The 24,460-nt window shown below is 44.8% G+C and overlaps 1 protein-coding gene across 1 annotated transcript in view; it reads left to right on the top strand.

Annotated features, from left to right (window-relative positions):
* The window catches only part of ATP8B4 (ATPase phospholipid transporting 8B4 (putative)), a 201,471-nt gene that overhangs the window by 68,849 nt on the left and 108,162 nt on the right, over positions 1–24,460 (top strand). Inside the window, 1 exon segment of the mRNA XM_034784937.1 lies at positions 15,340–15,401. Coding sequence (XP_034640828.1) covers positions 15,340–15,401 — 62 coding nt within the window.

Genomic DNA, 24,460 nt, shown 5'->3' with positions numbered 1-24,460 from the left:
GGCTGGTGCTGGCTCTGCGGCTGCGCTGCCTGCCCGGCACTTGGGATGCTGGAACCATGCCCCCTGGCTTTCCAGCGCTTCGGGGCTCAGGTTAGGGGCAGAGGGTTGGGGGCCATGGTGGGGGTGCTCTGGACTTCTGCAGAGGATGGGGGCAGAAGGGAAGGATGAGGGGCAGGGCCTTGTGCAGAAGGGGAGGGGCCGGGGGCTAGTGGGGTCTCAGGGTATGCCTGTACTGTACTGCCATTAGGATACCCATGGCTGGCCCATGCCAGATGACTCAGGCTCGCGGGGCTCGGGCTATGGGGCTGTTTAATTTGCAGTGTAGATGTTCTGACGTGGGTTGCAGCCCAAGCTCTGGACCCTCCTACATCGAGCTTTGGGACCCTCCCACCTCTCAGGGTTCTAGAGTGTGGACTCCACCCTGAGCCTGAACATCTACACTGCAATTAAACAGTCCCACAGCCCAAGCCCCATGAGCCCGAATCAGCTGGCATGGGCCAGCTGTGCATGTCTAATTGCGATGTAGACGTACCCCCAGAGACCAAAAGTCTACACGCTAATTTTATAGCCCTGTAGCCCAAGTCAGAGTCAATTGACCTGGGCCAGCCGCGGCCATGCTGCAGGTCTTCTATCATAGTATAGATGTACCCTGAGAATACAACCCTAGAAAGGTAGTACATTCTATTTCATATTATGGGGATTTAATGCTACTAATCCTAGCTGAGATCAAGCACTAATCTTTACTTAAAATGGAAAGTTGGGTATGCCTTGGGAAGTATGAGATAATAAGCTCTCCAAGGCAGTGTATAAAGGAACATGGCAATGACTTCAGTGTAAGCAAAATAATTTTAAAGACACTGATGTTTCACTGGAGACCAGGGAAATTCTCTTAGATAAGGAGTAAGTTCCTGCAATCTCAACAGCTGAGTGGTACAAAAGAAGCATACTCTTGAGGGAAGTGATAGAGTATACATGATTTATTAGGAATAGTTCAGTTAGAACGTGATACAGGCATGATTAAGAATCTTTGTATCCTAGTGAGATGGTACAAGACAGTTTCACAGTCAGAACTTTATTTTCTTTTTTTGAGGCTCATATTAATCAGACTCAGATGACTCCAAGGATTACAAGCTTTGAAGTCAGGAAAAATAAAAACAGATTTAAAGGGAGAGGAAAAGCAGGGATGAAATAACATTTTTACTGGGAGAGCACAAGCATCATAAGTTCAGTCTTGGATTTTAAATTAAAAGAATTTGGTTGATACCAAGATCTTTGAATGAAAACTGAGCAAAGCAGCATGAGCCATCATAGCATCTGCAAGTTCACGAGTTATTCTGTTATTATCTCCAGTTAACAGGCCCTTCACCTTGCATGGTCCCTTAAAATATGTATTAACTACTTATGCTAAACAATCTGTTTCATCTTGTATTTAGTGGTGACACTGAGTCCATTTCTCAGACCTGAAGAAGAGCTCTGTGTAAGCTGAAAAGTGTGTTTCTCTCACCAACAGAAGTTGATCCAATAAAAGATATTACATTACCCACCTTGTCTCTCTGAGAAGCCTGTAGGCCAAGGATCAGTTAAATAGGTGTTTGAGTGACATAGCCACATGAGACTACAGTCTTTTTGCAGAGAAAAATTTGTGAGGGAGATATGAAAGCTGAAAAAGTGAAAGAACAGAAAGAAGAGAACTTCAGGGAGACAGCTTGGCATGTATTTTGCCGTTAATTTCCATAGGATTAGAACATGTTAACCGCACAAGATAGTCTCTCAGGATTTAAAACACAGTTGATAACTATTTAACAAAAAGTAGAAGACTGTACTGGTCCTGATAAGATTGTTAGACTAATTAAGTTTGATCTGCATCAAATAATCTCTGTAACCACACACAAAGCTCTCCAAATTAGCATATGGACAGTGTAACCAAAGTGTTTTCAGTAGTATTACAGTCTGCAACCAGTTAGCTTTATTTCCTTATGCTCTTGAGAATAATCTATAATAATCTATAATGGATGAAGAGAACTGCCTCATTAAAATTAAAGTGGTGTTACCCGTCTCATCCTCTGTAGAAGGAGGGGAGTATGTTTTACAATAGAAAAGAAAGCAAAAAATATCAGATAGGATTAAGTACAAATATTATATATATATTATAAGTACATATATGAAATATGTACTTTTACTCAAGGTTCTCAAAGTCATTTGCAAATATTATGTCTCTTCAACGCCCTATGCAGTAGAGAGGTGGTATACTAATTTTACAGATGGATAAACCAAGAAGCATGGATTTCAAGTGATTTATCCAAGATCACACAAGTGAAGTGGTGACGAAGCTGTGAACAGATGACAGACTTCTTACTCATAGACCACTATGCTACATTGGCTCTCTCACATAAGCTGTTCTTAACAGTACCAAAGAAACAGCAGAACAAATTTTATAGTGATCAGAAAAGTTACTGACTATAGATTTAAAATTTACAGCCAAAGCAAAATAAAATCCAGCTTGTGACCTTTAATATCTATAAAAATAAATCATGTTGACATGAGTCAGAAGAGCTGAAGTGCTGTAAACTTGAACACTAAAATGGATGAGCAACTTCATCTGTTCCACATGAATATTAAGTCTTGAAACAAAGTTGAATACAAACTCTCAAAAATTATTGAGAAAAATCAGGATTGGTCTTCATTAAACAACCAAAGTATCAAATAACTATGATGATGAGCCAGAAAAAGTGTTTGGAAAAGGGGAAAAAAAAAAAAAGGAAATACCACTACCACCACCACTACCATCCCTCTACTAGAAAGATGAAGGATGCTGAAAGATAAATCCTCAATCAAGTTTAATTTGTAGTAAGAAATTGTCACAAACTGCTTTTGATGAGCTCAAGTCCAGACACATATTTTTCATTTTATGGTTGCTTTGTCTCTCTCCAAGAAAATGTATGTGTATACCTCTAATTTATAATGGCAGCTCTCTTCCCTCAAAGTTTCTCATAGACTTTCACACTACCACTCACCAGCACAAATTTACACATTTCAGCTTATTCTGACAAAGCCAAGGTTCTGCCATAGCCAGGTTTCCGCATCCTTCTATTCCCTGTCAACTTGCTAGCTTAATCCTGAAGCTTTCAGTCAGTAATTCTTCATTCTCCTTTGATATATTTAACATAGATATTTATTTTTCTGGTGTCCACACTTCCAAAAATTGGAATGGTTCAGAAAAGTGACACAAGAATGATTTGGGTTCCAGAAAACCTTACCTAGAGTGAGAGATTTAAGAACTTCTGTTTATTTAGCATATTAAAAAAATGATTAAGGTGACTTAATCAGGTTCTATAAGATTTGACTCATAGATTTTAGGACTGGAAGGGACCTCGAGAGGTCATCGAGTCCAGTCCCCTGCCCTCATGGCAGGACCATGGCTAGACCATCCCTGATAGACATTTATCTAACCTACTCTTAAATATCTCCAGAGATGGATATTCCACAACCTCCCTAGGCAATTTATTCCAGTGTTTAACCACCCTGACAGTTAGGAACATTTTCCTAATGTCCAACCTAAACTTCCCTTGCTGCAGTTGAAGCCCATTGCTTCTCGTTCTATCCTTAGAGGCTAAGGTGAACAAGTTTTCTCCCTCCTCCTTATGACACCCTTTTAGATACCTGAAAACTGCTATCATGTCCCCTCTCAGTCTTCTCTTTTCCAAACTAAACAAACCCAATTGTTAGTAGATATACCACACAAAGGCATTCAATGGAAGTTGATGCTAGACAAATTCAGACTAAAAATATGGTGCACTTTAACAGTGAGGGTAATCAATCATTGGAAAAAGTTACCAGGGGATATTATGGGCTCCCTGTGTATGTCTGTAAAGAAAAACCCATAGTGCCAAGTCTGAGTCTGTGTCAACTGTGGAGCTAAACATAGCAGTGTAGTTGTTCAGGCTTGGGCTTGAGCCAACAAAAGGGGAGGGTCTCAGAGCCCAGGCTCCAGACCAAACCCAAACATCTACACTGATATTTTTAGCCCCACAGCCTAAGCCCTGTGAACCCAAATCAATTGACCCAGGCTCTGAGACTCAGGCTACATCTGCACTACAGCCGGGATCGACTCTCTGAGATCTATCCAGTGGCAGTTGATTTAGTGGGTCTAGTGAAGACCCACCAAGTCGACAGCAGATCGCGCTCCAGTTGACCCCTGTGCTCTACCCCCGATGGGAAGAGTAAGGTAAGTCGATGGGACAGTTTCTCTTGTCAACCCCCGCGGTCTAGATCCTGTGGTAACTTGACCTAACATACGTCGACTCCAGCTACGTTATTCGTGTAGCTGGAGTTGTGTAGCGTAGGTTGACTTACCGCAGTAGTATAGACATAGCCTCAGTGCCATGGGTTCTTCTTCGAGTGATTGTTCATGTCCATTACAAGCAGGTGTGTGCGCGCCGCGTGCATGCCAGCCGGAAGATTTTACTATAGCAGCAACCGTAGGGTCGGCTCTGGCGCCCCCTGGAGTGGCGCCCTCATGGCGCTGTATATAGGGGCCAGCCGACCCCCCACCCTCTTAGTTCCTTCTTACCGCTGGTGACGGCTAGCTGGAACTTCGCTTGCTCTTCAGTAATCGTGGCAGTGTTCCGTCGTTGTTGTAAATAGTTAGTTTAGTGTTAGTTAGTTAGTTAGATATTAGTTGGGGGGTTCCCCAACTTTTCGTTGCCCCGCTGGGGCATGCCCGGGTCCCCAGGGTTCAAACTCTGCCAGGACTGCGGGAAAATTATGCCTAAGAGTGACCCGCACTCTTCGTGCTTAAGGTGCTTCGGAGAGACCCACCAAAGGGATAGGTGCAGTATCTGCAGGGCTTTTCGCCCCAGGACTCTCAAGGATAGAGAGCAGAGACTTAAAGTCCTCCTAATGGACGCAGCCCTGCGGCCGCAGTCAGATCCTGGGCCTTCCGAGCCGGCACCCAGCACTTCATCCTCGGGTACGCAGTGCCCCGGCACCGGAGATAAGTCGTGAGGCCAAGGCCTTGAAACCCCGGCACTGGAGAGAGTCAGCGCATAAGAAACCATCCTCTATAAGACGCCGCTCTCCATTGCCAGTGCCGGTTAAAAAGAACAGGCCGCTGAGGGAACAATCTCCCCACCGGGACTCTAAAGCTCCAGCGCTGTCCACGAGTGTTACAGGACAACTTGCGCTGCAGACCCATCCGGCCATCCTGTTGACTCCCGCCCCGGAGAGGGTACGGTTGAGTCCAGAAAGGCCTAGATCCCGGACATGATGGAGGAGGTGCGCCTCCCATCGATGCCGGAGGTGTTCGAGGCCACATCAGACCTCTTGAGCCTCCCGGTGCCGGCGTTGCTGCACCGGTGCAGAGACCCTCCGGCTACCGCTCGGCCCCATTACCACTCTAGGGGCAAACCGGCGATGCTCTTGCCACGCTCTCCACGCCGCATCACCATAGTGGCACCGGTCAAAGCACCCCCTCCAGCGACAGTGGGTACCGCGCCTCCTATGTCCTCCTACTCAGAGACTTCTGACTCGGAGGCGGACTCGTACCACTCTAACAGATCGAGGAGCAGGCGATCGTCCTCGCGTACAAGTACCCAACCTTACCCACTGCAGTGGCAGCAGCAGCAGTGGCAACCGCCCCCCCCCCCCAGTGGCTGTTCTGGACACCGTGGGCCTACCATCAGTCACTGGGTCAGGCGTACAGACCCCGCTCATGAGCCGCATCTGTCTCTTCAACGTCGGCAGCCCCGCCACTAATGCCACCACCACCGGCACCGCCGTCTGACAGGGTGTGCCACAAAGGGACAGGGCACCCCCTGGTCAAACAACGGCACCGACGGGGACCTTGCTGCCAATGGCGCAGACACCGTCCAGCACACCTCGTCGCTCGGTGGCGACCCCGGTACCGGCCACGGTGCCGCATCTTGAGCCCGCACCGGCTGCGCAGCCTGAGTACTGTGTGCCGCAGGCCCTTGTAGAGGGAGAGGTGGTAGATGAAGGCCCTCTACAAGGGACATCTTCGTCTTCATCTCTGGATGAGGCAGTAGCGGGAACTTCAGCAGCACTGGCCCTAGAGGACAATAGGATCCTCCAACAGCTCCTTACTCGAGCGGCCCAAAGCCTCTCGATACAGACCGAGGAGATCGAGGTGGACACAGATCCTGTGATTGCTATCCTGACCCCGTCAGGCCCATCTAGGGTAGCCCTACCTCTCATAAAAACCATTGCGGACACAACCCGCACCTTGTGGCAAACTCCAGCCTCATTGGCCCCTACGGCCAAAAAGACTGAGAGGCGATATTTTGTTCCAACCAAGGGGTATGAACATCTTTATACACCCCCGCCACCGGACTCCCTAGTGGTAGATGCGGCCAACCAGAGGGAACGCCAGGGTTTTCAGGGGGCTACACCTAAAAATAGAGAGGCTAAAAAGTTGGACCTCTTTGGGCGCAAGGTATATTCAATGGGGGGCCTGCAGTTGCGCATTGCCAATCAGCAAGCCATAGTGAGCTGGTATGGACACAACACATCTTCGGCTTTGTCCAGGTTCATGGACCTCCTCCCATACGACTCATGAACCGAGTTTTCGGCCCTTGTTGAAGAGGGGAGATTAATTACCCGGGCTTTCCTCCAGGCGGCCTTGGATGCGGCCGATTCAGCCTCACGCACGTTGGCCACTGGTCTGGTCTTGAGCCTGGCTTCAAGTTTCCGGCCTCCCTCACGAGGTCCAACAAACGATCCAGGACCTGCCCTTTGAAGGGCCCATGCTCTTCTCGGAAAAGACTGATAAGAGGCTCCATACCTAAAGGATTCACGAACCACCCTCCGTTCTTTAGGCCTACACAGCCCTGTTACTCAGCATAGGCAATTCAGGCCGCCGCAGGCCCCTTGACCGTACCAGCCTCAAAATCGAGGGGATGCCTTGCATAGAAGGCCGAGAACGGGCAGGAGGAGGCAACAACAGCAGCCCTTCGGACAGTCATCTGCCCAACCAAGGCCTACACAGGGGCCTAGACCACCATTTTGATGGCTTGGTTGAGGATGCCCTCCCAGTCAGAGCCCCAGATCCGTTCAACCTTACCTTTTCATCATATCTGTCCCCCTTCTATCGTGCGTGGGCCCGGATCACATCGGACACTTGGGTGCTTTGTACGGTAGAGGAGGGATATTCTATCCAGTTCTCCACCCTCCCGCTCCACCAGCCCCCCTCTCCGTCCCTCTTCAGGGACCCCTCTCATGAGCAACTTCTACTTAAAGAAGTTCAGTCCCTCCTCACATCAGGGACAGTGGAGGAGGTTCCTCAGGAGCTACGGGGCAAGGGCTTCTATTCCCGATATTTCCTAATTCCGAAAGCGAAAGGGGGCCTCAGACCTATTCTGGACTTGCGGCGTCTCAACAAGTTTGTGAAGAAGCTCAAGTTCTGCATGGTCTCCCTGTCCTCCATCATTCCTTCCATGGATCCAGGAGACTAGTATGCCGCCCTCAACTTAAAGGATGCATAGTTTCATATCGCGATAATCCCTCAGCACAGGCGTTACCTCAGGTTTCTCATGGGCAACGCTCATCTTCAGTTTACGGTTCTGCCCTTTGGTTTGTCAGCAGCCCCAAGGGTCTTCACGAAGTGCATGGCAGTCGTGGCAGCCTTCCTGCGCAGACAGGGGATCCAGGTATTTCCCTACCTGGACGATTGGCTCATCAAGGGCAGGACCAAGGCACTGGTGGAGGCTCAGGTGGTCTTCATCAGGCAGACCTTCTGCTCACTCGGCCTCTTACTCAACGAGGCCAAGTCCACACTATCTTCAACTAAAAAAATCGAATTCATAGGAGCAGTTCTGGACTCGACACAGGCCAGATCATATCTCCCAGAGGCCAGATTCCTAACTATATCCAACATCATTCTCGGCCTCCAAAGTTACCCTACCACCACAGTAAGAAGCTGTCTCAAATTACTAGGGTACATGGCAGCATGTACCTACGTGGTGAGACACGCCAGACTCAGTCTGCACCCACTCCAGTCTTGGTTGGCAGGGGTTTATCGGCCAGTCAGGGACTCCCTAGAATCAGTGGTGACGTTACCTCGGCCGGTGTTGGACTCCCTTCAATGGTGCCTCGACCCGCGGGTGGTCTGCGCGGGAGTTCTTTTCCTCGACCCTGAGCTCTCCCTCTCCCTGGTAACGGACGCATCGGATCAGGGATGGGGTGCACATCTGGGCCACCTCAGAACCCAAGGTCTTTGGTTGCGGGAGGATCTTTCACTGCACATCAATGTCAGGGAATTACGAGCGGTACGCCTCGCACGCATAGCATTCAAGTCCCAGCTGGCAGGCAGGTGCGTTTCTGTCCTCACAGACAATACTCCAATGATGTTTTATATCAACAAACAGGGTGGTGCTCGCTCCTCTCCCCTTTCCAGGAGGCCCTCGCATTATGGGACTTTTGCGTACAGAACGTAATTCAGCTGACAGCATCCTACCTCCCGGGCACTCACAACGGGCTCGCGGACGCCCTCAGCCGCTTGTTCCAGGGTCACGAGCGGTCTATCTACTCGGATATAGTTCTCTCAATTTTCCGACTCTGGGGTCATCCCCAGGTGGACTTGTTTGCCTCCAGCGAGAACAGGAAGTGTTGCCAATTCTGCTCCCTCATGGGATGCAGTCTGGGGTCCCTAACAGACGCTTTTCTCCTCCCTTGGGCAGATGGGCTTTTTTACTCCTTTCCCCCGATTCCCATGATTCACAGAGTAATCCTCAAGACCCGCAGGGATCACGTTCGGCTCATCCTGATAGCACCTGCGTGGCCGCACCAGCACTGGTAGACGTCTCTCCTGCACATGTCTAGAGGGTTCCACTCACGTTGCCTCTACTACAGGACTTGATCACACAGGAGCACGGTCCCCTCCTTCACCCGAACCTGGAGTCGCTCCACCTTACAGCTTGGATGCTCCATGGCTAAACCCAGTGGAGTTGCAATGCTCTCATCAGGTTAGACTGGTCCTGTTGGGCAGCAGGAAGCCCTCGACAAGGACCACGTACTTGGCCAAGTGGAAGCGCTTCTCCCTCTGGGCCACACAATGGGGTCAGGCCCCCTTGCTCGCCCTGGTCCCTCTCATATTGGACTATTTGCTACATCTGAGACATCTGGGACTAACTCTCTCGTCGGTACGAGTACACCTTGTTGCAATCTCGGCGTTCCACCCTGGAGAGGGGGGGACCTCAGTGTTTGCGAACCCACTCGTTGGACGGTTCCTTAAGGGCCTTGACAGATTGTTCCTGCATATTCGTCAACCTGTCCCTGCTTGGGACCTCAATTTGGTCCTGTCCGCCCTTACAGGGCCCCCCTTCGAACCGCTGGCTTCGTGCTCGCTGTTATATCTTTCATATAAGGTAGCATTTTTGGTGGCTATCACATCAGCCCGCAGAGTGTCAGAACTCAGAGCTTTAACATCTGAATCTCCATACACCGTCTTCCACAAGGACAAGGTCCAACTCAGGCTGCACCCAGCGTTCCTGCCTAAGGTGGTTTCCCAGTTTCACATGGGTCAAGACATTTTTCTCCTGGTATTTTATCTAAAACCACACTCCTCTGCGAAGGAGCGTAGACTGCACTCCCTGGACGTTCGCAGGGCTCTCGCATTCTATATCGAAAGGACAAGATCCTTCAAGAAGTCAACCCAGCTTTTCGCCGCCGTGGCTGATAAGATCAAAGGGCTCCCGGTCACATCACAGCGAATCTCGGCTTGGATCAGAACCTACATCCAGGAGTGCTACAGTCGGGCCAATATACCAGCCCCGCCTATCACGGCCCACTCCACGAGAGCGCAGGCCTCTTCAGCTGCGTTCCTGGTCCAGGTCCCGATGCAGGAATTTGTAGAGCGGCCACCTGGTCCTCAATCCACACCTTTATGTCGCACTACGCTATCACGCACCAGGCCAGGGAGGATGCTGCATTTGGCCGTGCAGTCCTCCAGTCTGCAGTGACCTCCGACCCCACCGCCTAGACTCGGGCTTGTGAGTCACCTGCTTGGCATGGACATGAACAATCACTCGAAGAAGAAGAAATGGTTACTCACGTTCTCGTAACTGTTGTTCTTCGAGATGTGTTGTTCATGTCCATTCCAATACCCACCCTCCTACCCCTCTGTCGGAGTATCGGCAAGAAGGAACTGAGAGGGTGGGGGGTCGGCTGGCCCCTATATACAGCGCCATGAGGGCGCCACTCCAGGGGGTGCCGGAGCCGACCCTACGGACGCTGCTATTGTAAAATCTTCCGGCTGGCATGCACGCGGCGCGCACACACCTGCTTGGAATGGACATGAACAACACATCTCGAAGAACAACAGTTACAAGAAGTTGAGTAACTGTTTTTTTTCATTGCAGTGTAGACATACCCTTTGTCACTTAGGCTTTGTCTACACTGGCACTTTCATCATTAAAACTTTTGTCACTCCGGGATGTGAAAAAACACCCCCTTGAACGACAAAAGTTTTAACGACGAAAAGCGATGGTGTGGACAGAAGAAATGCTCTAGCTCAAGTAGAAATCATCAGTGGGTGAAATTTTATTTCCTGTATTATGCAGGAGGTGAGATTAAATTATCATAATTGTGCCTTCTGGCCTTAAAAATCTATGAACAATTGTCTCTTTGCCCACCTCTCTACCTCCACCTGTAGAGTTCTCCTTTATCCTTTTATTAATGCCTTTGTAAAATGCCCAAATCCCATTGAATTTCCCAATGAATTACCTTGGACTCCTCTGGAAATCTCAGCTCACATTTGTATAAGAAATTAAAGTATGTTGGAAGTAAAATTAAAATAAAAGGTAAAGCAGTCTGGTGTCCTCTCTACTGGGCTTTATCTGACTGTGGAGAACTTTCGAAGGAGGCTGCTCACTGAGCATGAAAGGAAGTCACCTCAGATGGGTTAGTGGGAACATACCACCATCATCACCCCTGCTCAGTGGGAACAGTATACAAATTCTAAAAGCAGTGATGTCTTTGGTATCCATGGAATTTGCTTGCTTTTTCTAAACAACTGCTGTTTCTAAATAACCACAGTTAACAACACTTCACCAAAAGAACATTCACCAGATCTGGCAGTCACAATGCTTTAGTTCAAGGTTCTCCTTAAACTTTGGTAATAAAAATGGAACTTGCTTCATACTGAGAAAAAATAGACCATACAAAATACAAAACCATACAAAATAACAAATAATAAAAATAACAAATAAATAATATTTTTTGAATTACATAAAAGAAGTTTTCTGCCAAACTAGAGGTAAAATAATTTTGGGACAATTTGTGCTATTGATGTTTAGGAGAACCACGTTTAAATAAATGTACTATTACATTTAAAGTAAGCTATCTGGTAAAAAGCCAGGGTTGCTTTGGATTTCTTTAATGTGTGACATTAACAAAACCATTGACAGCAACTAAGTTTTTTTTCTTGAATAAAAATACATGCTGTAAAAAGTGGTTTCTCAAAAATAAGTAATTTTACATGTTTCATCTTCAAAGAAAGTCATAAAATGTAATGATGATTGAATGTTGGGCCAAAAATGATTTTTTAATAAAATAAGAATTGAGCATATGTGTCTTAGAAATGGAAAGAGCCTACTGTAGCCAAAGAGTTGAAAATCAAAAATGTTGGGCTAGATTCTGCAACCCTTAGTGACATTGAGTAGCACTTACTTCAGCAAATAGGCTTACTAATTGACACGAATAAGGTTTTATATTTTTCTGTAACTGAGCTGATTGTTCCCTCAAAATCAGACTAAAATGCTCTTAAGTAACACCTGTGAGCCCCAGTTCTGCAAGGTGTGTTCAGTGGTGCTGGAACTAGCTGGGGGTGGTGGCTTGAAGTAGTAATAACAAACACCAAATGCATGGTTTCCATCATAGGCGCCGACTGGAGCACCCACCGGCAGCCGCCCCCATCAGCTCCTCCCACTCCCTCCCAGTACCTCCCTCCCACCGCAAACAGCTGTTCTGTGGCATGCAGGAGGTGCTGGAGGGGAGGGAGTAGGCACCCCCAAGCACATTAGAAAGTCTACTCCTCTGGTTTCCATGGCTTCCATCATCTGCACCCCCACAATAAAGTTTGTTCCAGCATCCTGGGTGTGTTCAAGGGGCAAGTGCATGCCTAATGCTTCTTCAAATGCTTGCTTATGTCCATTCTATTCTAAGGTGTGCATGCGCCCACGTGCGTGGTCATCAGAGATTTTTGCCTTAGCGGTATCCGTAGGCCCAGTGATGGTGCCCCTTTGAGTGCCGTGCCCATGCGTCGGTATATCAGGTGCCTCCAGCTCTACACCCTCTCAGTTCCTTCTTGCAACCCGTGGTGGTTAGTCAGAGTGCCTTTCCTTACATAGCAAGGGCTCGCGGTTTCATCTCTACTGACTCGAGCTTTAGGACCTTTTAAATAGTTTGTTTATAGTAGTTAGAGTTAAGTAGTTGTTAAGTGTAGTTAGTAATTAGAAGTTAGAATCTCAGTGGGGACTTTGCCCCAGGCGGGGCATGCCCGGGTCTCCTGGGTTTAAACCCTGCGTAGACTGAAACAGGCCTATGCCTGTAAGTGACCACCACAGCAGCTGCCTGAAGTGCTTGGGGGAATCACATGTGAAGGACAAGTGCTGTATTTGTAAGAACTTTCGGCCCAGGACTCAGAGGGAGTGGGATATTTGTTTGTGGGCTCTCCTCATGGAGTCTGTCCTTCATCCAGCTTCCAAGCCATCCTGCCAAGACTCACCGAGTATCTCTTCCTGGGACTTGAAGCTCATGCTGTCGAGGCTCATGGGGCCTCCCTTTGAACCTCTGGCTTCTTGCTCCCTTCTCCTTCTCTCCTGGAAGGTTTCGTTCCTGGTTGCGGTAACGTCTTCCTGCAGGGTGTCTGAGATCAGGGCACTTACTTCAGAACCACCCTATATGGTATTCTGCAAGGATAAGGTCCAGCTGTGGCCACACCCAACATTCCTGCCTGAGGTAGTTTCCTAGTTTCATACTGGCCAGGACATATACTTATCTGTCTTCTTCCCAAAGCCTCATAAATTGGAAGAGGGAGAAGGTTGCACACCCTGGATGTCAGCAGGCCTCTGTCATTCTACATCGACAAAGGACAAAGCCATTTCGCAAGTCATCGTAGCTGTTCGTTGTGGTGGCAGACAGAATGAAAGGTCATCCAGTATCTGCTCAAAGGATTTCGTTCTGGATCATAGCCTGCATCCGCTACTGCTATGAGCCGGCCAAAGTGCCTCCACTGGCAATAGTCAAGGCACACTCAACTAGAGCGCAAGCGTCATCAGTGGCCTTCCTGGTTCAGGGGCTGATCCAAGAGATCTGTAGAGCTGCTATCTTGTTGTCTGTCCACATGTTTACGTCCCATTATGCACTTACCCAGCAGGCCTGGGATGATGCTGGCTCTGGCAGAGCAGTGCTGCACACTGTAAGAACATGAATGCTGAGCCCACCTCCATTGACATTGCTTATGAGTAACCTAGAATCGAATCGACATGAGCAAGCTCTTGAAGAAAAAACGGTTACCTACCTTTTCATAACTGTTGTTCTTCAAGATGTGTTGCTCATGTCCATTCCATTACCCACCCTCTTGCCCCTCTGTTGGAGTTGCCGGCAAGAAGGAACTGAGAGGGCATAGGGCTGGCAGTGCCTGATATACCGACGCATGAGCACGGCACTCAAGGGGGCGCCAATGCCAGCCCTACGGATACCGCTAAGGCAAAAATCTCCAATGACTGTGCAAATGGGCACGCACACACCCTAGAATGGAATGTACATGAGCAACACATCTTGAAGAACAATAGTTATGAAAAGGTAGTTAACCGTGTTTTAAATGGGCTATTTGTGCTTAATGTTAGACATGAGTTTAAGTAAATTGCTGAATTGGGGACATAGTGCAGTAAATTAATGTGGATGAGGGAAATACATCAGATTAAATTTATCTGGATTTTTTGGATTTTTACAAGGGCTGAAAACTGGCTGCAGGACTACAAACAGTTCACTAAGGATAACCAGCAATGTATTGAGGTGATGGAGATATTTAGATGGATTTCCATGGGGCTGGGGTTAGATTTAGTCTTACCGAACATTGCCATCAGTCAACGTGAAGTGAACTAAAAATGCATATTAATGAATTCAAATGCAGTTTGATACTAAACTGGAAGGAGTTGCTAACAAATAATACAAAAAAAAAAAAACCCTGAGAGGCTAGTAAAAAAAAATAGAAAAAAACAAAAAATGAAATCCAATTTGGGGAAAATTGCAAACTACAATACATAGGGGAAAATTATCCAAAATACCTATGTTCAGTGGGGAAGAAGATACCTTGAAAATATTAATTCTGAAAAGGACTTACAGAAAGAGGAGGAGTGGACATGATATTAGTTATGAGTTTAAAATAAAATATGGGAAAAAAAGGGCCAAAGCAATTTTGGGCTAGGGATCATAGTGTTAGGACATGATAGTACTTTTCTAGTGGGTCTTGTGACAGTGCAACAGAAAGACTGTTTGGTCACTCTTGGAAAGATGTAGATAAATTTCAGAGAGTTGTGAAAAGAGCAACAAAAATAGCTGAGGCTGAATGGATAGATTTATGAAGAAAGATTACATGAGCTAAATATGTAAAACTAGTTAAGCAACTATTAAGTGGGAGTGGTACATAATAATTCATAAATATTTGTAAACCAAGAATGAAGAGGAATGATTTAGAATGGTATCAGGTTGGCATAATTTGGAATACTGACATGAAAATAAGAGAAGAATTTTTGTGTGGAATATAAAGGAAAAGTTATTTATAAAAAGTTCTTCCAGTGAAAGTGTCTCTTTTAGGCTATGGGATAGTTTACTAAAGAAAGGCAGAGAAAGACCTTTCTTTAGGCACATAAAACTGGACTGGACAAAGCAGTAGAAAACTTGTTTTTCATTAGCAATGTTATGGACTAGCAGAGCAATTTTCGAACTCTAATATCTATGATTTAATGTATACTTATTTAGTTAGCAACAGTCAATAAATACTTTTATAGGCAATGGCTTGCTAATTTTTATATTAAATGCATAGAATATTGCATATGTTAATTAAGTTATTGTGGGGCAAATGAATACTTTGTTTTTAAAAATGAATTGGTAAACACTAAAGAGTTTATTAAAGCATCATGAAAATTATGTAAAATCAATGTGTGTCATTCTGGTCCCATTGAAGTCAATGGATTTCATGTACAGAGACTGCTTACTTGCTTAAAGTTATCTGTATGCTTAAGTTCCTTGTTTGATAAGGTCCTTATGTTCACTTTTGATAACAAAAAACTAACTAGTATTTTTATGTCCTTAATATTGCAGTTTCGCCATAAGAGTGATAACCAGGTGAACAATCGACAGGCTGAAGTACTCATTGATGGCAGGTAAGAAACAGATTTTAAAGATGGTCAATTTATTTTTAACGTTTAGATCATCTCACCAATATTCAATCACAATTCTTTTGCATTTGCAAACTATAGGGCTATGCAATTGAACCATCAAAATGTTTTTTTCCTATAAGATAAAGAGATTTCAGTGAGGAATTTCTTGTTTTGATCCAGTTTTAAGATTCACTTTTTCTCATAATCCATATTCCTGCTGATTTTAATTAGATTTGGTTGTATAGAATGATAGGAGAATTTGGGACCATAGAAATTCTTTAACTCTTATTTTTTTAGTTTCATTTTAATTTTGCTCATTGTGCTTCTGTTGTCTCAAACTTCTTTTAAATTTTTCTTTTAAAGATTCACATGAACAGTCTAGTACATTGACTTTAATTCTATTAAACACAAAAAACTACATTAGAAGAACATTATTAAGGTTCAAAGGTTAAGTACTCAAAATTTAGGAAATGCCAGAATTAAGGTTGCCTGTGCATGCTTGTGTTATTTGTTTATATTCAACCTTTGTAATTTGACCTAGTTTCCACTTTTCCGTAGGACTCTTTTTTGATTTTTAGATAATTGAAGATCTTCTGGTTAAGCCAGGGTGGTCTCTTGCCATACTTCCTATCTTTCCTATGCAGTGGGAATTGTTTGCTCTTGTGCCCTTAATAATGTCTCTTTGAAAAACTGCCAACTGTCTTTTATTGTTTTTCTCCTTAGATGTGATCTTACCTACCAACTCCCTGAGGTTGCTAATGTCTGCCTTCTTGAAATCCATTGTCTTTATTTTGCTGATCTCCCTTCTACCATTCCTTAGAATCATGAACTCTGTCATTTCATGATCACTTTCATGCAAGCTGCCTTCCACTTTCAAATTCTCAACCAGTTTCTCCCTATTTTTCAAAATCAAATCTAGAACAGCCTCTCCACTGGTAGCTGTCTCAACCTTCTGAAATAAAAAATTGTCTCCAATACATTCCAAGAATTTATTGGATAATCTGTGCCCTGCTGTGTTATTTTCCCAACAAATGTCTGGATAGTTGAAGTCCCCCATCACCACCAAGTCCTGTGCTTTGGATGATTTTGTTAGCGGTTTAAAAAAAGCCTCATCTACCTCTTCTTCTTGGTTAGGTGGTCTGTAGTAGACCCCTACCATGACATCACCCGTGTTTTTTACCCCTTTTATCCTTACCCAGAGACTTTCAACAAGTCTGTCTCCTATTTCCATCTCAGTCCTCTATTCAGCTCCCAAAAGGGATGCTTTCCTTTAAATCCTTTTCCAGATCCAGTTTGATCTGATAATCATATCTCTTCCATACGATGTGGCTGCACAGGACATCTGCCACAAGTTTTACATAGTGTGTTGCAACATTAGGTAATGGTGTCTGTACTCCCAGACTTGCTGTGGAGAAGGCGAAAAACGCCACCCCATCTTGTCCAATCTGGTTGTGAGGGAAAAACTCCTTCCCAGCCCCCCAAGGAAACGGGCAAAATTCTCTTTAGTTTTCGCCATTATTTTTCCTGATACAACATTAGATCTTGGATCATTGTTTTAATCCATTTTGATAAATAAAATACTTAAGACATAGTTTTCATGATTTCTCGTTGCAGAAGAAATCTCTCTCTCTCTCTCTTTATATATATATATATATAGAGAGAGAGAGAGTTCCATCTGTTTTCAGTTCCTCTGAACTGAAAGGAAAAATGAATTATAGACAATTTTGAATTTTTGTTTACATTTTCCTTTTATTACTTGAGAAATGATGAATGTGGTGTTTGGTTTTGAGGTTTAAGCTCTCTCTCTCACATACAGGAAGAGGTGGGGGTCAGGAAAACGTTAGGGGCAGCATTCTAATCCTCACATGGACCATTTCCTCGAACAGGAAAACATCAGTACATAGCTTGTAAACTCTTTGGGACAGAGATCATCTTTTTATTCAATGTGTGTACAGTACCTAGCACGGTGGGGTCTTTATCCATGACTGGGGCTCCTGGGTGCCAGTGGGACAATAGAAATAATTAATAACCATGTTATGAGCAGGGTGAAACCTTGTTACAGGTCAAATTAAAACCTCGCTGAGATTGACAGGTGTGAACATCTCCTTCAGTTATCATAACTATAAGGATAAGTCCATCACAAACTCCTGTCTAAGCAAAAGAGGTTGTGAACCCACCCAGGAGAATTTGGAGTGAGGGGGTGGAGGCATTTTGTGGCATAGTGGTTTGGGTGGGTGAGGGAAGGTGGAACACACAGAAACTGAGAACAGACAGAACAGAGAGAGGCAGAGGCAAAAACCAAGAAAGCCAAGCAGTAGCCAGTGAACACAGTGTGTTCATAGAAACTATAGAGCGAGTTTTTGGGTCTGTTGTCTAAAGAGGCTTGTTGCTGTAAACTCCCTTTGTTTTGGGTTCCTCCTGCATTCAGAAAAGCTGGACTTAAGCACATGTACATTCTTTGTAAGTAAACAAGATTACATCAAAGAAAGTAACAAACTCCCATCAATTTCTACATCCAACAGGATTATACCTAGGGCCCTGAACTTTGACTCGCTGCTTGGGTCAAAAAGGGGCAACAATAATAACTATGAAAGCAATCAAAGCAATCAAAGTCATTATAGTGCTGTATCAGGGGGTAGCCATGTTAGTCTGTATCTACAAAAACAACAAGGAGTCTGGTGGCACCTTAAAGACTAACAGATTTATTTGGGCATAAGCTTTCGTGGGTAAAAACCTCACTTCTTCGGATGCATAGAGTGAAAGTTACAGATGCAGGCATTATACATTATAGTTCTGTGTCACTCTCCTGCCAGGTATCTTTACCATTTCCTCTTTTTCCACATAGAATTCAAACGCCTTCTCATTCTTAAAGTTCTGCCCAGCCTATTCATCACCTGTTGCCTCCCACTGCACCTTGCACATTCTTCTCTCTCTGTCGCTCCCTTTATCTGTTCATCCTGTTCTCATCTTAGTACCCCTTTCATGCTGCTTCTTATGTTTGGAGCAATATTCTGGTCACCATCAATGAAATCCTGGCCCCACTGAAGTCATGAGAATTTTGCCTTAGACCTCAAAGAGGCCAGGATTTCATCCTAAGCGTCCTCACTCTCTTCCTTCTAATCCCCTCTCAAAACCAACTTGTTTCGTCGTCTCCTCTTTGTGTGCTGTTTGCAGCTGCCCCTCAGTCCCTGCTAAAACTTACAGCTTATCTGTTTGCTCACTATAAAACACAAACATTTTGTGTAACACAACTCAACTGTTAGTGGTTGACTTCGTAGTCATAATGTTCTTTTAACATAATTTTTTGTAAATAAAGATTAAGCTCCTCCTACTAGGAAGGTCCAATATACAACGCTCAAGATATATCCTACTAAGTGAAAAAATGCCCATCTGAGCAAGAGCTGTGGTATAATGCCAGAAGCAAGGGACTCAGAGCTGGGAACATCTGAGTTCTAATCCTGCCACTAATGGTGTTTCCCTTTCAGTGTCTTGGGTTAATCACTTAGGCCCATGTTCAGCAAAAAGTGCTTAAATCCTCCTGATATCAATGCTTATGGGAGGAAGGCTTGTCCAATGGTTAGGGCACTAGTCTGGCATTCTGGAGACCTGGTTTCAATTCCCTGCTTTGTCACAGATTTCCTGTGTGACCTTGTGCAAGTCACGTAGGCCCTGTCTACACTGAAAAGTTAAGGCGGCCCAGATACGTCATTGAGGAGTGTGAAAAATTTATACCCCTGAGCGATGTAGTTAAGCTTACCTAACCCCTGATGTAGGCAGCGCTAGGTCTTACATCGACCTAGCTACCACCACTTTGGAAGGTGGATTAACTACAGTGACGGGAGAACCCATCTGTAAAGTGGGTACTGGTAAAAAAAAAAATTTGACTAAAATTATATCAAAATAAAATACTCTTATTCTGAAAATAAGAGTATCCAGACACAGACTTGCACCAAAATAACTAAAGGTGTGAATTACAACCGATTCAGTTATTTTTAGTTCCAGTTACCCTGAGAATTCTAGAATGTCTGGGTTCCATTTGAGAGCTTCCAATTTTTAAAAAAATGAAAGATTCTTTAAGTTAACAAATATTTTTCTTTTAAAACTGTTATAACAAGGAAAGGAAAGAATCAAAGAGAAATTGGAAGTTTTCTTTTGGCTCCTAGAATTCCTTACAGATTTCTCTAGCTTGACTGCTTCCTAACTCCAGTCATTGGGATGTGCATTCAGCCACCCTTCTGGAATATTCCAGTGTCAGTACTTCATCAGATAAGAGGTTTCTATTATGTAAAGACCTGATTTTTGCCACTTTGTGCATAAAACTCCACCAATTTGAACTGGAGTTCTGCTTTCAAATCCTAAGAGAAGTTGGCCCTTTATCACTGAATGGCTATCTTCTCTGAGCCCTGGTCTACACTGTGCGGGGGGTGGGGGGGATCGATCTAAGTTACACAACTTCAGCTACATGAATAACGTAGCTGAAGTCGATGTACTTAGATCGTCTTACTGTGGTGTCTTCGCCATGGTGAGTCGACTGCTGCTGCTCTCCCGTCGACTCTGCCTGCGCCTCTTGTGGCACTGGAGTACAGGAGTCGACGGGAGAGGGCTGGGGGGTCAACTTATCGCATCTAGACTAGACGCGATAAATCGATCCCCACTGGATCAATCACTACCTGCCGATCCGGTGGATAGTGTAGACATACCCTGAGAGAGGAAGAGGACTAAGGTTGGGAAGCATAAGCTGTCAGAAGCTAGCTTTTTCAGTAGGCTGAATACTCAATTCCTAATATCTTTCCTTGAGTCACATGCCATGTTTTGTCATACACAGAAATCCCTCCTTTTGCGATTTCTAAACTGGATTACTGCAGTCTGCTCTAATTAGGGACTTCTCGGAAACTAACACTGGTGCAGAATGCAGTGATGATATCAGCTCTAGGGATATTTTACCCATCCCTTTTCAACTGCCCAGGCTTCTTACTGACTTTCAAGTGCAATTAAATGTTAAGGTGTACTTTAAAAATCTAGTAAATAAAAACATGTTTAGGAAGTCTTTTCTTTTTGCTGAGGTATACATTTTTTAAATAAAAAAGGTCTCTTTAGACTAAACCTCTAAGGACCAAGATCCTATTAATTCAGTGTTTGGCTTGTGGAAAAAACACCTAACTATCATTTTACCTTTCTAGCCAAGACATATAATAATTTTGTGTGGTTAAAAAAAACCCATTCTAAACAATATAGTGAAGACATTTAATAGGTTTCTGTTTAGAAACAAACAAAAGCCAGCCAAATCTTTTGCCTTTCAGTTTCTTGTAGCTGAAACCATGGTTTTTAAATTAAACAACAGATCTTTACAGAATTATAGGAGCCAAGCATGTGTACTGGAATGCAGAATTTGGCCCTTACAATTTGCAGTTACTTTTTAGATTACGCTATTTCTAGGACAGGGTAAAATTTGGCCTCTAAATTACTTGATAGTGTCTGCTTAATTGTCGAAACAGTTTGACAGCATTTTTGTGGACAAGTGCACAGCATTTTTCAGCGTCTCTTCTCCTTTGTGACCTCTTCCCCCTTGCCCTCCTCCACTCATGTACCATATGTGCTATGCATAATATTCATCAATGTTTGCAGTGAGTGTAGTGTAAGGTGAGAACTCACCAGTCTTGGTATCTTCAGACTGCTGTACAGTATAGGAAGTTTATAGTTGTCTCTAACATAAAGATTTTGTGAATAGATAGCTGCTGCCACAAAAGATTCCCATGCAAATTTCCTCTTAAAAATGTCCTTGCATTATATGCCATAGTAAATTTCATGCTGCTTTCATTAATGACGCATGTAAGTCATACAGAGAGCAATAATGAAAAGCAGTCCTGTCATTTCTGAATTTTTTATGTTGTCATAATTGCAATTATATCCTATGTATCATACAAGTAAAACTTGAATAAGGAGGATCCTTAATGGGAAGAGCATTACGGACAATCTCTAGTCTTGCTCTTTTCATCTCTTCTTTTGAGAAGAAGTGTTTTACAAACAGCTCTCCCAGGAGATTTGACAAACTGGCAGCACTGTAACTTTTTCATTAACAACAGATTGCATTATTAAATAGTTTGGAAATCTAAGAACACCAAGTGACTGGACCCATTTGCCCTTATATAGTAAATTATGAGGATAGTTTTCCATCTGCAAGAGCAGTTCCCTTGCCCAAGTGGTCCTGTTCATGTAGAGAGATGTTTTTGCATATATGTAGGCTCTTTAGAGAGAATTTGCTCTCTCTTCTGGCACTTGTTTTTAGAAGTGAAGCAAAAATGTTCTTTCTTTGGTGTGAAAGTCAGTTATGTTTCTCACTGCCAAATTATTATTTCATAAAGGGAACAGGCTATCAGTAGGAGAAATTTATATTATCATATTTATATCAGAACACCACAGTGATCTGAATTAAGGTTTATTAATATATATCAGGGGTGGCCAACCTGAGCCTGAGAAAGAGCCAGAATTTACCAATGTGCATTGCCAAAGAGCCACAGTAACATGTCAGCAGCCCCCCGTCAGCTCTCTCCCCACCCCCAATGTCTCCCACCCGCCAGCAGCACAGCCGATCAGCACATAACCCTCCATCCCTGCGCCTCTCACCTGCCACGATCAGCTGTTTTGTGGTGTGCAGGAGGCTCAGGGGTGGGGGGGGGAAGGAGGAGCAAGGTCACGGCAGATTCAGGGGAAGGGGTGAGGGCCTTGGGGGAAGGAGTGGAGTGGGGCCAGGGCCTGGGGCAGAGCCAAGGGTTGAGCAGTGAGCACCCTGTAGCACATTGGAAAGTTGGCGCCTGTAGCTCCAGCCCCGGAATTGGCGCCTATGCAAGGAGCCGCATATTAACCTCTGAAGAGCCGCATGTGGCTCCAGAGCCACAGGTTGGCCACACCAATATATACTGTAGATCAGGGGTCGGCAACGTTTGGCACGTGGCTCGCCAGGGTAAGCACCCTGGCGGGCCGGGCCAGTTTTATTTACCTGCTGACGCGGCAGGTTCGGCTGATCGATGTGCTGGCCGCGGCTTCTCGCCGCCCCCATTGGCCCGGGACGGCGAACCGCCGGCCAGTGGGGGCCGCAATCGGCCGAACCTGCCGCGTCAGCAGGTAAATAAAACTGGCCCGGCCCGCCAGGGTGCTTACCCTGGCGAGCCGTGTGCAGAACGTTGCCGACCCCTGCTGTAGATTATTATGCACAAAGAGCTCACTCCTGTGAAGCGCTGATAGGATGCTCCATGAAGTCAATGGGAGCTGTGTTTTCTTTGTTGCAAAATGAAATTTTCAACTATTTCTGTCTCTTGCATTACAATTTTGTTTTTTGCATTGCACACCAAGTACCAAAGGAAGCTATGCCCAGGCCCAAGCCCAAATCATGCTTCTTTTGACCAAATGACTGGGCAACATGTGGCATCAGCAAGAACTACTTGTGAAGTCTTTTTAAAAATAGAACATTAATCCTTCAGATAGCAAAGAGTCATGGATATCACAGTGATAAAAATGTCAGAGTGTGATTTTTCATTTTGTCCGTGACTCTTTATGTCAGGGATTTTTCTTGGTGTGCATGATTTTATAGGCCATGAACCTTGAGGGGCCACCCGGTTTGTGTCCCTACCATTTTTTCTGCCACAGCCCAGCTTGGGGCAGGTGATCTGGTGGCACCAGGGCCAGAGGATGGCAAGGTGTCGCAGGGAGAGGACCCTGCTTGCACGCTATGGCTAGAGCCAACAGGCCAGAGCAGGGAGCTGGGTCAGGTCTGCCGTACAGAAGCAGCTGCTGCAGGGTGAGTGTTGGGCAGGCTTGTTGTACAACTCTCCTGCCCCCAGGCCTCCCACCACCCAAGGGCGGGACCTGTCCCCGCCATGTGGACCTCTCCTTTAAATGGTGCTCCCGTGACTTCCCCCCAAACCCTTAAACCTGTGACTTTTACTAGATTTACCATGACTGATGGTGACTTTTTGATTAAAAAATGCTGTGACAAATCTGCAGCACTAGCCTTGAACAATATCAGTTGCAGTTGGCACTTGTCTTAATATGCTGTGGTAGGATTATGTCTGCTGTGCCAAGTTTTCTTCCTCCTTGTTTCTTTTCCTTGAGATTCCACTCTCAGTGAGCAGCCCATCGGCAATTGTGTCCCTTTCTCTCACTAACTTCTCCCCCCATCCTCACATGACTAACAATGGTGAATTCTACTCACAGGATTGTAGGTGTATTGGATTCTGTTCAATGTTCTGGGCTGAGTGAACCATATGAAACTGTCTGCTTAGTGAGCGCAGACATTAAATTGATAAGTGTCTGAGAAGTGGTGAGATGTATCTGGAGAACAGTTAATGCCAAACTACAAAATGAAGGGCTGGGATTTTTGTGAATTCTCTTTCCCTGATGTTTGCAGTGTTATAAAAATTTGCATTCAAACTAAAAATATGTTTTTGATCATTTTAGCCACTCTAAGCATTTTTTTGTTGTATTTCGCTTTGAATATAGATACTTCAAAACAGTCTGTAAGCTTCATTTTAACTTTGAGCACAAGTCCCTTTGTTTAAAAGCAAAGGTCAGTGAAACATATTTTCACAATTACTTTATAGTAAGCAATGATATATTAGCCCAAAGAAACTATGACACTCCTACAGACTTTATTTATTGGTTGGGTAAAGCACCTATCATTTGACTATAGGTCCATTTATAATATTTAAATAGAAACAAAGAAAAAACATAATAAAATCCACACAACATAGCAAACCACCCAGCCAAAGCCATCCAGGCAGAAGAATAATTGCCCCAAATAATCAAGTAGTAATAACCACACACAGGCTTCAAACTGTCATCTTACAAAAAGGCTGCAAATAAAAGGTGAACATTGCAAAGTGCCCTTAGGTTAACTAATCCAGTCTTTGGCAGACCAGGGGCTGGGGAGGGGGTGAAGAGAGGGAGCAAGTTTTAGAGTTGTAGAGAACTCAGACATCAAAAATGGTAAGTCTGTTTCAGAACTCCAAAATTACAATTGCATTACAGCTGGTGGTACATTCGCTAGTATTTAAATGCCCAAATTA

The sequence above is a fragment of the Trachemys scripta genome, chromosome 10 (genome assembly GCF_013100865.1).
Source record: "Trachemys scripta elegans isolate TJP31775 chromosome 10, CAS_Tse_1.0, whole genome shotgun sequence".
In the NCBI taxonomy this organism is placed as follows: domain Eukaryota; kingdom Metazoa; phylum Chordata; order Testudines; family Emydidae; genus Trachemys; species Trachemys scripta.
This window is presented reverse-complemented; position numbering and strand designations above follow the sequence as displayed.